This window comes from Lepisma saccharinum, chromosome 9, assembly GCF_977018435.1.
Source record: "Lepisma saccharinum chromosome 9, izLepSacc3.1, whole genome shotgun sequence".
NCBI classification, from domain to species: domain Eukaryota; kingdom Metazoa; phylum Arthropoda; class Insecta; order Zygentoma; family Lepismatidae; genus Lepisma; species Lepisma saccharinum.
This window is the reverse complement of record NC_139237.1, coordinates 89,446,425-89,461,021: the sequence shown is the minus strand read 5'-3', so window position 1 is coordinate 89,461,021 and position 14,597 is coordinate 89,446,425. Positions and strand designations below refer to the sequence as shown.

At 38.2% G+C, this 14,597-nt stretch overlaps 1 protein-coding gene across 2 annotated transcripts in view; it reads right to left on the bottom strand.

Moving 5' to 3' along the window:
* Tango5 (Transport and Golgi organization 5) overlaps positions 1-14,597 on the bottom strand; it is a 38,463-nt gene that overhangs the window by 4,960 nt on the left and 18,906 nt on the right. For both annotated transcript variants that reach the window (XM_083128587.1, XM_083128586.1), the window contains exons 3-7: positions 13,614-13,704; positions 12,128-12,318; positions 10,173-10,395; positions 8,928-9,008; positions 1,492-1,773 (exon numbers count right to left, since the gene is read on the bottom strand). In XM_083128587.1, the coding sequence (XP_082984713.1) occupies positions 1,492-1,773; positions 8,928-9,008; positions 10,173-10,395; positions 12,128-12,318; positions 13,614-13,704 (868 nt within the window). The remainder of the gene's footprint in view (positions 1-1,491; positions 1,774-8,927; positions 9,009-10,172; positions 10,396-12,127; positions 12,319-13,613; positions 13,705-14,597) is intronic.

Sequence of the window (14,597 nt, the reverse complement as noted above, 5' to 3'; positions counted from 1 at the left end):
TGGGTCATCTGCCATACAGTCCTGATTTGGCACGCAATGACTTCTTCTTGTTCCCGAATGTCAAGAATAAATTGCGTGGACAACGATTTTCGTCGGCGGAAAATGCCGTTGATGCGTTCAAAAACCATATTATGGAGGTGTCTCAAGAAGATTGGAAAAACTGCTTTGACAAAGGTTCGAACGAATGCAAAAGTGTATTGACCATAAAGGAGAATACTTCGAAAAACAATAAAGCAGTTTTCAATGCCAAATTCCTGTTTTTTCATTGTTAGGCTCAAAATATAAATAGTGACCCTCGTAATATTAATAACATCCTAAATTACAATCCTCCATACACAGTTGTTTTTTTTTCCTCAGTCAATATACAACCAGAATCCATGGATGCAGAGTGAATAACTACAGGGTATTATATGAGTGGTTGAGAATACAAGTGACGTAACTCCATTCAATACAGTTTTCAGGAAAAGGCGGATTTAAATAACTTAGTTGTATGTTTACCCATTGGAGCACAAACATAGTGGTGCCTTTTTGAACAAGAATTTGAAACTTTGGACATATTAACTTCTAGCACTGAGATGTTGATATATCTCTAAGTTATACATGTAACTCCACTTCCATGCTTATCCATACAATATTGAACGTCTTATATCAAATGGATATGCTCCAGTATTTTCCCCCTTTTCATATATGTATTTCAATATAGTCCTTGTCATGCTAGATGACCAAGCCCCATTACATTTTTCTGCAGAAACAATGCATGCCACAGTTGACAAATCTGAAAGTGTTGCCATCTTGTTGCTCCATACATTTGTCTTGGATAAAATGACCAATTTTGACCTTTCCCCCCTCCTCTACACACACAAGGGAACACGGACAAGATGCCTCATTCCTCCCATCCAGCCAGCTGAGCAAAAGAGTTCCCTTCCTTTGTTGGTGCTTATGTAATGCCAAGATTTATTGTTTTATAACAACTTACCTTTCCATGTTTAAACTGTGCTTGTCTTAATTTCTGAAAAAGCCACATGATATGGGGAAAGACTGAGTAACTGAAAAAGTACGGACTACATAGTGAAATGATGGGATGTTGTGTTAAATGTATGGCCATGAAAATAGTCAGCTGCCACATATCAGAAAAGTAAAGCGAGAGCGGGACAAAAGTTGCTGGTTCTGCCACACTGTGTGGCATCGTCAACTAGGCTGTATTGCCTAGTTCAAACATCAGACTGATGCTCTCCAGGGCACTTTCAAGTCCCATTCGATACAGAGCTGGTGATCGTGTGAATTGAAAAATCCGTTACAGGCCCCTGGAATGGAGTCCCATATCTATACATCCAAACAAAATCTTTCGTTCTCTTAAACTTTCAAACACACGGGGTTCTGCTCTGACATGGCAACAGTGCAAACTTCTGCCACCCGCCTAGTTTCATGGCCGTGTGGTTAGTTATGCCTTATCTAAATCTTGTTATACTTCCCAATTCATTTCATACATACCCCTGTATCTCCAGAAGTATCCCTTCGATGCAATTTTATTTTCTGCTTCTCCAGGTACTCTTTGAAAGGTTCCACCATCCTAGAACCAATCACAGGAACAAAACTCACTGACGTCACAGCCTTATGAAGCAGGATATCATTGAACGCTATAATAACAAAGATCTTCTGGATGTGCATTTTAATAATGGCCTTTCCGATCAGTGTAGCACCGAAAAATGTCCAGAAAGGTACAAGGAAATGTCCACATGTAATTCCAGCAAGGTCAAACAATGGGTTGGGTACCTGCAAAGGACAAACATTAATATTAATATATATTAATATGTTCCTCCACTAATCAACAAAGCATATGGTTTCTTTATAACCTGATATAGGATGAACAAAATGACATATGGTTTGAAGTTCTGCTATTCTCAGAAGGGATGGACTGATACCGATATTCTACTGATCCGATATAAAATTAGAAATTGTCCTTCAAGAACCTGAAAGGTTCATTGACCTCCTTGATAAATGTGTTTCTAGGTGACTGCAGCCCAAAAGAAGTTGCATATTTACACATTTACTTTTTTAAAAAGCAGGGTATGGAGATTATCCATAAAAATTATAATAAAATGTCAGAATATTGTACTTAATTATATTTATTGATGTATCAGATGGGTAAAATAATCGGTAATTTTACCAGTAGACCGAGATGCCTATATTGGCCGATACCAACAGAGTACCGATTAATCTGTCCGATCCCAAATTCTTAGCATCAAAGATATTAAATTAATCAGCAACATTTACAAAGGCAAGTCAATAATTATCTGCAATTTTTAAAAAATAATGATTTCCTCATATTTTCTTCTAATTCTAATTATTGAAACACAAGAACCTTCTAAGCACAACCTTATAGCCTAATCTATGCTGAACAAAATGAGGTTTTATTTAATTCTACCATGCTTAGTTTACTCAGGGTGGCCACTCTAGGAACCATAACCATTGTTATAACTGTATCTTTAGTCAAACTAAAAATAAATGTCTGATGAAGGGAGCGTGTGTTTTCCTGAAACGTCACAACGAAAAAACTGTGTTTCTATGCCTTTACAGTTATAACCATAGACTACAAGAGAAATAATATAAGAAAAACTATTAGGACCTTGATAAAATTCAAGTATAATTCCTGGTTCTCAAGGCGAACATTCTAAAAATTCAAGGGTACAAGCAGCAGTGGCGTAGCGTTATAGTACACCCGGCGTTCCCAGATTTAATATTTAAAAAATGCGTAAATGCTGTAATATAAAGTAAATCTTGACTAATTTCATATATGTCTGACCTTCATGGCATTATAATAGCTATTTCTCGCGATCCGCTTGCAATGCTCCACTAACAACACTCGTTCTAGCATTATTTTTAAATGCCTTTCCTGGCCCCACGCCGAGCAGGTTCGGCGTACAGGACCCTATATTCCTTGCTGCCTTTCTGGAGGGAAAGCTTGGACCTCTAAAGCACGCGCCCAAATGCTCTCTCTTACACCCACGTATGGAGCAGAGGGCTACGTGATTGGTTCACATGACCCTTCCTGCCTTCTGAAGCAGACGACAGCGGTAGAATTTCTACCCGGTTCTTCGCGCTCGTGCCACTCGTGCGATGTGTTGCTACAATACGCAATATTTACTGACGTAACTTTACCAAACTGAAATATAGCACTTCTTAATGGCCACTGCATTGTATAATTTATCGCACGAACAGCGATGTGCATTAAAAACTAAAAGATCAACACAGTTTTTGTGAACACAGTTTTTGTCAAATAAGTTGCTGAAGTCCTCGTGGTAGAAGTTCAGCCTGTGGCTGCTCTACCACTTAATATAATAGGCTAATAAAAAAATAATAGTTTTGCGGGTTATTATTTTTTAGTTATTATGTAACTGCTTAATATTGTGTCAATGGAAATGTTTAGCATTCATTTGAAACCTCTTAACATCGAATGGTCTCTGGACAAAATTATTTTAAAATGTTTATCAACATTCTCAAGACGTAATAAACAGTGGTCTGAATTATTAATCGGCACTGTTATGTTAGTAGAGTGTACGATAGTTGGATCATCCGCCCACCTCCGTGTCAGAGTGTTTTTCACAGCGTGCCAAGACGACAGAGGCCCGTGATTCGAATCCCGGGGTGAGCACAGGTGTTCTTTGTGAGTGTCCCTTCATCAATATCATCATCACTCATATTCATATTCGCGATTAACCAAAAGTGGAAGAAAAGCGAAGTAAAATAAACCAAATCAATCATTAGTTGGATCATTCACAACAATGACGTCTACTGTTGTCCAGAGGCTTGTGATTCAGGTAGGTTTTATAATGATTTGTGTCATGCCGAAAGGTATGAAACACCAGAGTTCAAAACATTTGTTGCATAGTGAGGCATCTAATTTTCTAGCTAAAAACTACATGGATGATGATGCTTTATTGCAAACCCAGCTGACTTCAGGCACATAAACAACACCTGTGGCGACTAATTCCATAAGTAAATTATTAACCAAAAAAAGGGCCGACCTTTCCTTCGGACTTGGCGTTCCCACCCGAAATGCCCATGCTACGCCACTGACAAGCAGATGTGTTCTCCATTTCAGCCTTACGTATAACCCCCCCCCCCCTTTCACCACACAAATATATAAACACTATAAAGGATCTATGCAATTCCAGTTTATCCAGAAAATCTAATTCAATTAAACGCAATATTGCCATTTCACATACTCAAACTCTAATTACATCTACAAACACAAGTCCTAAATGTACGGGATATACTAATCTACGAAAAATTTTCATTTTAAAATAACTTCAAACTAGGGATGGTCAGATTCGGATCCGCAGGATCCGGATCCTAAAATTTTTTGGATCCGGATCCGCAGATCCGGAATTTTCAGATCTGGATCGAGGTTCGGTACTTTCGAATCTGGATCCAGAACTTTCAGATCCGGATCCGTTTTGTCATCCCACATGCGCTTCTTTGGAAAGAAAGAATGTGCTTATAACATATTGTTAGCTGATAATATACATATATATATAATATACATACATACACACATATATATATATATATATATATATATAGTGTGTGTGTGCACACGTGCGCGATTTGTAATTAATTAATACACTTACTTACTAGGGAGGTCTAAGTCTCCCCCTCCGATTTCCATGAAACTTGGCAGGTGTATAGAGGCCCCCCTCAAATGTCAAGATGAGGAGAAATTGAAGTGGGGATCTGACCCCGAAACCACGTAAATATGGCATAGGAAGAAGCAGGAGGCATATGGCCTCTCTATACACCTGCCAAATTTCATGGGAATCAGAGTGGGACACAGGAATCAGATGATCCCCACTTCAATTTGTCCTCATCTTGACATTTGAGGGCCGGACCCTGTGGCTGAGTGGTTAGCACATCGCGCTGCAACGTCAGGGGCCCTGGGTTCGAATCCCGCTCGGGCACGATTGTTTGTGAATGTCCATTCATCACTTTCATCATATCATCACTCATCCCCATCTTCGCAAATTAGCCAAGAGGCACAAAACACGAAGTAAAATAAAAAAAAAATCAATCAATTGACATTTGAGGGGATTTTGCCCCGAAAACAGTTTTTAGCTGAAACAAAAAAAAAACGTATTTCTTCCTTTGGGCCCCTCTATACACCTACCACGTTTCATGGAAATCGGAGGGGAACACAGGGGTCAGATCCCCATTTCAATTTGTCCTCATCTTGACATTTGAGGGGGTTTTGCCCCCTAAAACAGTTTTTTAGCTGAAACAAAAAAACAAATATTTCTTCCATTGGGCCCCACTATACACCTGCCAAGTTTCATGGAAATCGGAGGGACACAGGGGTCAGATCCTCACTTCAATTTGTCCTCATCTTGACATTTGAGGGGGTTTTGCCCCCTAAAACAGTTTTTTTAGCTGAAACAAAAAAAACAACAACACGTATTTCCTTCTTTGGGCCCATTTATACACACACCTGCCAAGTATCATGGAAAACGGAGGGGGACACAGGGGTCATATCCTCACTTCAATTTGTCCTCGTCTTGACATTTGAGGGGGTTTTGCCCCCTAAAACAGTTTTTTAGCTGAAACAAAAAAAAAACATTTCTTCCATTGGGCCCCACTATACACCTGCCAAGTTTCATGGAAATCGGAGGGACACAGGGGTCAGATCCTCACTTCAATTTGTCCTAATCTTGACATTTGAGGGGGTTTTGCCCCCTAAACCCATTTTTTTTTTAGCTGAAACAAAAAAACACTTAATTCTTTCTTTGGGCCCCACTATATTGCAAAGTTTCGTGGAAATCGGAGGGGGACACTTAGATAACCTCCCTTGTTAGTCTTACACTTTGTAATTATATAACACTGCATATATTATAATGTTTTATTTTAATTTGTAAAACTGTAACTGTAGAACAATTGTATAACTTTTGTATAACATTTCTATCTTGTTATATGTGTTAAAGGTTTCATCCTGGATTGGAATGTCTCACATTTATGTGTGTTCTCATTTCCAATACATTCGAGTGAATACATGTTCGTTTCAATGGCATTTACAAAATCACCTCTGACATTTTATGTTAAACAAGTAAAATTATTTTTGTGCACGAGTGTGTTAGCCGATGCGTAGCAAAGTATTTTAGGAACAACACTTGAAAAAAATTCTTGTAGCACTAACTAATGAAAAATTTATTTGTAATCGAAGATCATAATACCTTTTAAGGTGTGGTAATATTATAATGGGATTGAGATACGAAACTTATGGACCCGATCCGGATCCAGAATCCTCAGATCTGGATCCAGATCTGGAACTTTTGGATCCAGATCCAGATCCGAAACTTTCAGACCCAGATCCGGATCCGAAATTTTCGGATCTGGAACTTTCAGATCCTAATTCAGATCCAAAACTTTCAAACCCGGATCCGGAATTTTTGGATCCAGATCCGTAACTTTTGGATCCGGATTTTTCAGATCCGGATCCGTTTGGCCATCCCTACTTCAAACTCAAATTTACCTAATCAACTTCAGGATATCTTATCTTGCAATAGTCTTCCGTCTGTCAAATAGATAGTGTAAAGGACATAATAAAGTAAACGGATTGAGAGATTTGTTTTATTTTCCCTGCCACTTTCTTCTCCTTTCCTAACTCGATTAAAATAAAAGCTGAACTGGGAAAAAAAACTTTCCTCAGGGCATTAATATATATATATATATGTGATCAGAAGTATCCGGACACCCACCTCAAAATAAAGTACAAGTTTGGGCAATCCTTCATCGGGAACACTGGCAGTCAATACAATGTTGGCCCACCCTTAGCCTTGATGACAGCATTCACTCACAGGCATACTTTCAATCATGTGCCGAAAGGTTTCCTGAGGAATGGCAGCCCATTCTTCGCAGAGCGCCAAAATGAGAAGAGGTATTGATGTGGATCACTCTGCGCAGGCCAGCCCATTAGTGGGACGTTGTTGTCGTCAAACCACTCCCCCCCCAAGCCCTGCAGTATGGATGGGTGCTCGGTCATGTTGAAAGAGACAATGGTCATCCCCGAACTGGTCTTCGACGGTGGGCAGCATGAAAGCTGTTAAAATGTCAATGTAAGCTTGGGCCGTGACATTGCCATGTAAAGCAACAAGGCGGCCAAGCCCCTCCAGGAGAAACATGACCACATTGTAACCCCGCCACCTCCGAATGTCACTGCTGGCACTATACAGGCTGGTAGATGTCGTTCACCAGGCATTCGCCACATCCACACCCTACCTTTGGACCGCCACATTGTGTACTGTGATTCATCACTCCACACGGAAGTTTTCCACTGTTCTATGGTCCAGTTTCGACGCTCCTTGCACCACACGAGGCGGCGTTTGGCATTTGTGTGTGTGATGTTTGACTTATGGGCAGCTACTTGGCCATGGAAAACAAGTTGTCGCATTTTGTGCCAAACAGTAATGGTGCTTGTAGTAGATCCTGATGCAGTTCGGAATACCTGTGTGATGGTGGTGATGAATGATTCACAATAATGCTGTACGACCCTCTTCAACCCTCGAGGTCAACATGGGAGGTTGGCCTGCACGCTTTTGGGTTGTACACATCCCTTCACTATAACATTGGAAACAGTGGACAGAGAGATGTTTAGGAGGGTGGAAATCTCACACAGACTTCCTACACAAGTGGCACCCAACCAACTGACCACGTTGAAAGTCTGCAAGTTCCTCAGACCATCCCATACTGCTGTCACACACTGTCTGCAGACTACTGAGTTTGCTACGTGTTCCACGTGGTAGATGACAGTACTGTGTCACCCTCAATGATAAATACACATTTCGTGGTGTGTCCGGATACTTTTGATCACATAGATAAATTGAATGGGATTTGCACTAATGAAAGTTGCAATTTTTCACTGAGAAAAATTCAAGTAGAATTCACGCATAATTCCCGGACTTCAAGGAATTCCCGGTGAGTAGCCACCCTGTTTACTAGATAGTAAATTTTGGTCAAAGCAATACAGAATCTCAATTTTCAGCTCTAGTGTTAACACTAATACTGTGCAAAACAGCATCAGGGTCTAAGGGTTAAACACAGAAGTAATAATAACAAAACAAAAGGAAAGAAAACTTGGAACAATATTTACAGTTCTCATGTTCCTCAAGAAGCTTCTCTCATCTTCCATCTCTGTAGGGTTATAAATGAAAACAGTGTGTACAAAAACATATTTCTTCTCTTCTCAGTTTCTGACCATAAGATTTCAATTCAGTGAACAAGAAAATTCATATTTTGAAACTACCAAATAATAATAATATGATAAAAAAAAACGTTAGACTGTTGCATACAGCGGAACATTGATTGTACGTTTTTCAAGGGAGCAAGCCAAAGAAACTTTTTTACAACATCAAGATTGAATGTATAATGCAGAAAAATGCAAAATTCAGGAACATAAATTGGAGTTTCCCTGTATTTGGTTTCAAAATCATAATACATTACTGTGTATTTCAGAACACATACACATGTCCCGTTCTTCCACACTGTAAATGCTTGCAGAATTTCAAAAGGAGAAGCAACATTATGTGTTAGATGGAATTCAGTGGTCGCTATGCATGCAAGAATTGGCATTTACTATGTTATGAAATGCAGGGCAGTCAGATGTTATTTTCTTAGACTAATGTTGCTATTAGAAATAGCAAAAATGAGTAATTATGAGATGAAATTGTTGAAGGGACACTGACAAAGAATACCCATGCATGCCCACACTGGGATTCAAACCTAGGATCTTCAGTGGTAACAAAAAATGTCAATCACTTCATGCGATTGACAGCTGAGTCAGCACTAATAGAAATACCTTATGACTCACACAGACATTGTATTAATTCATAATACACGCGTAGTTCTTCCTTATACATTTATTATTATTTTATTATACTCACAGAGGCACATGCTAATATTCCTAGAAATCCTACTTTCTTAATGAATTTTTCAACACCTAGCTTCGCTCGTTCAACTAAAGTCTGAAACAAAAGGAAATGCATTTTAAAAATTTATAAACCAAAATACAGGAATTACAGACAACTAAATCTACAGGAAAATTGGATTAAAATGGCTGGAAATTAATTTTATTAAGCAGGTCTTAGTGGTATTTTTCCCCTGCACAAACACATTGTTCCAGTCAAAATACATCTTGTCTTGGAATATGAAAACTTGCAACATTGCTAGTTCAAGCATAATTTCAAAGAATCCACGATCTCTTTCTCAAGAATCTAAGTAAGGGGAGATAACAATGTTCATGATGAAAAATCTTGAACAAGACACACACACACACCTGATAAATTGTATTATCAAATTTTGAGAACACCCGTTTCCTTCTTTTGGAGTGGGATGATAGGATAAAAATGGAATAAATGATTACAAAAAGAAGCTGATTGAGTTGTACAGTCTGTCTGTTACATGACTACCCACTGATTAATATTTGGGATTGAACTGACGCCGTTTGAACTGGTACGGAAACTTGAAAATTTTACAAATGGTAACTAATTCAGAATATTTATAACTGACAATGTACAAGTTTTGTATTGGAACTATACCATATCAATCTAACAGGCTTTAACATATTCATAATTTTACATGTGATAAACATTCAATTACAAAATACACTACTTTCCTCAATGCTGTTGCAAGTGTGTTGGGTGTCATTCTGGCAAACCATACAACCTAACTGAACCCCAGAAAAGCATTGGTCAAGTGTGTGTGTCTAGTTTTATTCCCAATTTTACAACATGTTCATGACACAAGGACAGGATTATACAATGTTTATCAGAAATAGGAATTGTAGCATTTTGGGCAACATGATTTAAACAAGTGTTCTCGGATTACCAGCCAGATTAATTCGACGTTACCATCCCAACTGATGCTAACATCAAATTAATCTGGCTGGTATCCTGAGAACACTTGTTCGAATAGTTTATGAATTTTCATATCACAAAAGAGTTAAGTTCTCAAATATAGACTTACAGGTGTCAATATCAACTGAACAATACAAATCAATTACATACGCGTAGTATTGTGTTTCCAGGTTGTGAATTGGATAGTTTGTTTTCCGATTAATTTCAAAGTCTCACTGCCTTCAATCACTACGAGAACTATAAAACAAGTAAAGAAAATAATACTTTGCATACCATTTCACTTGGATCCATGCTATGAAGTTCTTCAAAGGCTTTCAAATCCTCTTCATCATCAGGATCATACCCTGAGAGCCTGGCTGCTCTGGCCATGAAGTACGGAGGCAACTCTCCCAGGGCTGTCCCCGCACCCCACATGAACGCTTCCAAGCGTACTTTGGACATAATATTCCATGTGTTGGCAGTCCAAGTGGAATCAACGTCATCCGGGCAAATAATTCTACATTGAATAAATGAACATTGGATGAACAGCTGCAGAGCGAATATGAATAATAATGAAAATGTACACAACACTCAAAAACTGTATAAATCTTTTGCAACCGCTTCGTATAGACAGTTAAAAAAAAAGTCAACGCAACTGGATATTTAGCTTGAAGATGAACTATAATGTTGGGCTGACCAATGTTTGTTGCAGAAACTAACTATGAAAAGTACTGAAGTACAAATCACAGTAATACCCCAGAATGAACAACAAAAGCGGCTTCACTTCTCCAGTTATCTAGCAGAGAGGAAAAAAACAACTGATTTACAGTTTTTGAATATTGAGACAAATTTGAACATTTTGTATTTCATAATACATGTACACTAAGCATGCTTTATAATGTGTGTTATCCCAATTATACATATCATATTAGTCTACAAAATCTGAGATTATCAAGCAGAAAGCAGACACTAACAATAGCATGTCCAATCACAACAATAAGTATAATTCTCATGGAATGAACCTTAGAGATCCTTCATATGAGGCTATATGAATAGAATATTGATATGCATACACTAGATTCTACAAAAGAATAGACCTTCCCAATGATGTAGTGGTAATATCCTCACCTTGTAAGCAAGGGGTCTCTGGTTTGATACCTTGTGGAGGCACATTGCACAGTGGTTCCGATACCACTTTAAACTGTAGGTCCAGTCCCCATTAGCCTATCTGTGCATAAAATGGACTTAACAATTCAATCTATAACAGAATATGTCACTTCACACAGGCTGTTTTTTTCTCTCCAAATGGTGCAATTGCTCCATTCGGTTGACACACCAGAGAAAAGTGATGTACCCTACCCATGAAATTATCTACACATGTGCCACTTGATAGCACAACTCATTTTACTCCAAGCAAAGGGGGACTTCTTAATATTATATAAAACTACTGATGCACAAGTCTACGAGGGACGTTCCGAAAATAAGTTTCGTCATTTTTTTTTGACAGGGAAGCTTCATTACAAACAGAAGAATACAATATCATAACAAAATTCAATCTTTTGGCTATTTTTCCACAGTCTCCACAGACACTGATACATTTGTCGTACCGTGAAATCAATTTCAAGAAACCCTCCTGGTAAAAATCGGTGCCCAGCGATTTAAGGAAGTTCTTCACAGCCTGTTACACCTCTTCGTTGCTTCTGAAGTGACGTTCCGATAGTGCTGACTTCAACGCAGGAAAAAGGTGAAGTCTGATGGGGCAAGATCAGGACTGTAGACCGGGTGATTCAATCTCTCCCATCCCAGACGACGAATGTTTTCTGCAGTGATCCTTGCTGTGTGGGGTCTTGCATTATTGTCCAAGAACAAAACCCCTCAACTCAAGAGACCTGGTCTCTAGCATCGAATGACGGACTTCAATTTGCTTAGTGTGTTGCAATAGCGTGCCGCACTTCCATTTATTACCACGTTTCCAGCACACTTCTTTCTGCTATACTGGTTTGCATTCGAATGAGCTCTGGCACGTCGGTCTGCTGCTTATCTCTATTCTTCGGCACTCTGCGCATGCACCATCGCTCCTCTGCTCTTGCTCCTACCGTCGTGAATTCAGAAAAGATCGTCTTTTGTTATGGCAATGTGTTTTCTCACTTTGTAATAGAGCTTCCCTGTGGAAAAAAATGACTAAACTTACTTTCGGAATGTCCCTCGTATATTACACACACAATTTCAAAATTAAATACAATACTCACTCATCCGGATATGGTGGTTCTGGAAAATTGAGGCCTCCACATTCATAAGCAGCCAGCGTAACAGCCGCAATATGAGGTCCCAAATAAAGAAGGAATGTGTGAAGTCCAGTACCCAAACCAACAGAAGACAACACTCCCAAACCTATCCAATACAGGCACCAAAAGAGCTTCTTCTCCAAGAAATGAACAACCTGGTGGTGACAGAAATAACAAGATTGCATTCTTTATACACGCAAAGTTGCTTCGAGTTAAAGACCTACAGAGTGCAACACTGATCTACTTGACTGTGGACTTCCGTAAAAACAACTGGGATGTTCTAATAGTGCAGGGGTATTAAACATGTGTAATTTAATGTTACTACACAGAGCAATTATAACTTTTGTGCTCTAAGTGGCAAGCCAACACCTATAAAGAGTCAAAATTATATAACGAATGTACACTAAAACAGATTAATATTTCGTAAAAGATGGCAAGAATTTTCATTAGCCCATACCAATCCGCAATAAATTTCTGTACATACAGGTCGTGGCATAAAAATTGGCTTTTTTTTAATGCAACGAAACTAATACTATGTTTTATTATACAAAAACACAACTACACCATTATGTATTGCCATTTCGAAAATATGCATATACAGAGTCACGGTTACATTCATGTGTTGAAAATTACATTCTGCAGGTGACCACCATTTCGTTGTTGGACATCTCCCAAGATAAAAATAACATTGATATTGTCATCTCGAGTGGCAACAGCGTCGCAATTTTTATACAACACCCTCACAGCTACAGCACGTTGAGATCCGCTCCAGCGATACATGTCTGTAAATGGCGTACATTGGTGATGCTAATGCCAACCAATAAGTGTTGCTAACGCCATTACAGAAACTATCCCAATGAAAACAAATAAACCCATTTTTTATGCTACACCCTGTATTATTTCTACTCAATCTAAAATGATTGATAGGTCTACAAATAGCAAAACACTGCAAACATAAAGTTTCGTGTCTACGCAATGAGAATTGGATATTTTTTTTCCGATTAATTTCAAAGGCCCACTGCCTTCATTACCTGAGGATACAACATCTGGGAAGTTGCGGAAACACAAAACTTTATGTATGCAATATTAAAAACCATGTTTACTGCATCCATCATGAATAAATAGCAAAATATTCCTGATGTAGCATAAAAATATTGTAACTTATTGATAACTCAGTTACTATGATTAAGAAGCTGCAATCTTTGGAAATTTATAGATGGTACAAAAAGGTAAATCTGTAATTATTTAAATTGTATTGTACTGCAAGACAACAAAATATTTAGGAATAATTGCTTGGTGCACACACGTAACCTGTATATATTAATTTAGTTTAATACGTAAAATTTGGAAGTTCCATGTTACAATACCAACTTTCATAAGACAATTATGCTATTATGAGGATTAATAGTTAACAGATAGATATATGAATCAGCAGTATTACTGTACTTACTATTTGATGTGGTCCCCTTACTGTGGCTAATAAATAAAATGCTACACATCCAACTACACAACTGATAAGTGTACGACGAAACTGCAACAAACTGTAAAATAAAAATTGGTGATAGTTGGTATTATATGAAAGTTTCATAAATAATCAAAGTGATTCTGTTTACATTAGTGATGAAGAGACGTTGATTCAGTTACTTTCAGTGATTCCTCTTTATTCTGACATTTGAATATTAGCAGTACATAGTTATTCTGAATAGCTACATATACAGGGTGATCAAAAAGAGATGCAACCTTATGGGAAACTATTTATTGTACAATAATTACAATAAGTGCTAAAAGTGGTCGCCATTGTGAGATTCACACAAGTGAATATGGTGAATCATGTTTTCAAAGACTCTTCTTATGTTTGCTGTGAAATAGCATCAACACAGCTTTGAATATTTGCTTGCAATTCCGGAATAGTGTGTGGCTTTGTTACGTAGGCAGAATCCTTGAGGTAACCCCACAAGTAAAAGTTACATGGTGATATATCTGGAGATCAAGCTGGCCACAACCCCTGAAAGATTACTTGTCCATGATAACAGTGAACCAAATATGCCATTACATTGTTGGCTGTATGGGCTGTAGCACTATACTGTTGAAAACATCAATGCTGTAACCTGTCTGCCTGTAGTGTCAACAAACTCTTGCACCATTTGTATGTATTGGTCACTGTTCACTGTGTCATAAAAGAATGTTATGAAGATGCGACTGCGTGACGACACTGAACACCAGACAGCAAGTGAAACATGATTGAAGCATGTCAAAGACATAACAAAAACAAGACAAAACAAAAATGCAGCATGTCTACAGCAACAATATTGCCTAATCAGCTGTTTATGCAGTTTACAGCTTCTATTAATGCAGTTTCCACTGTTATTCACCAGCTAAGAAGCAAAAATATAGTAAAAATAATAATAAACTACATTTATCCATAAGGTGGCAT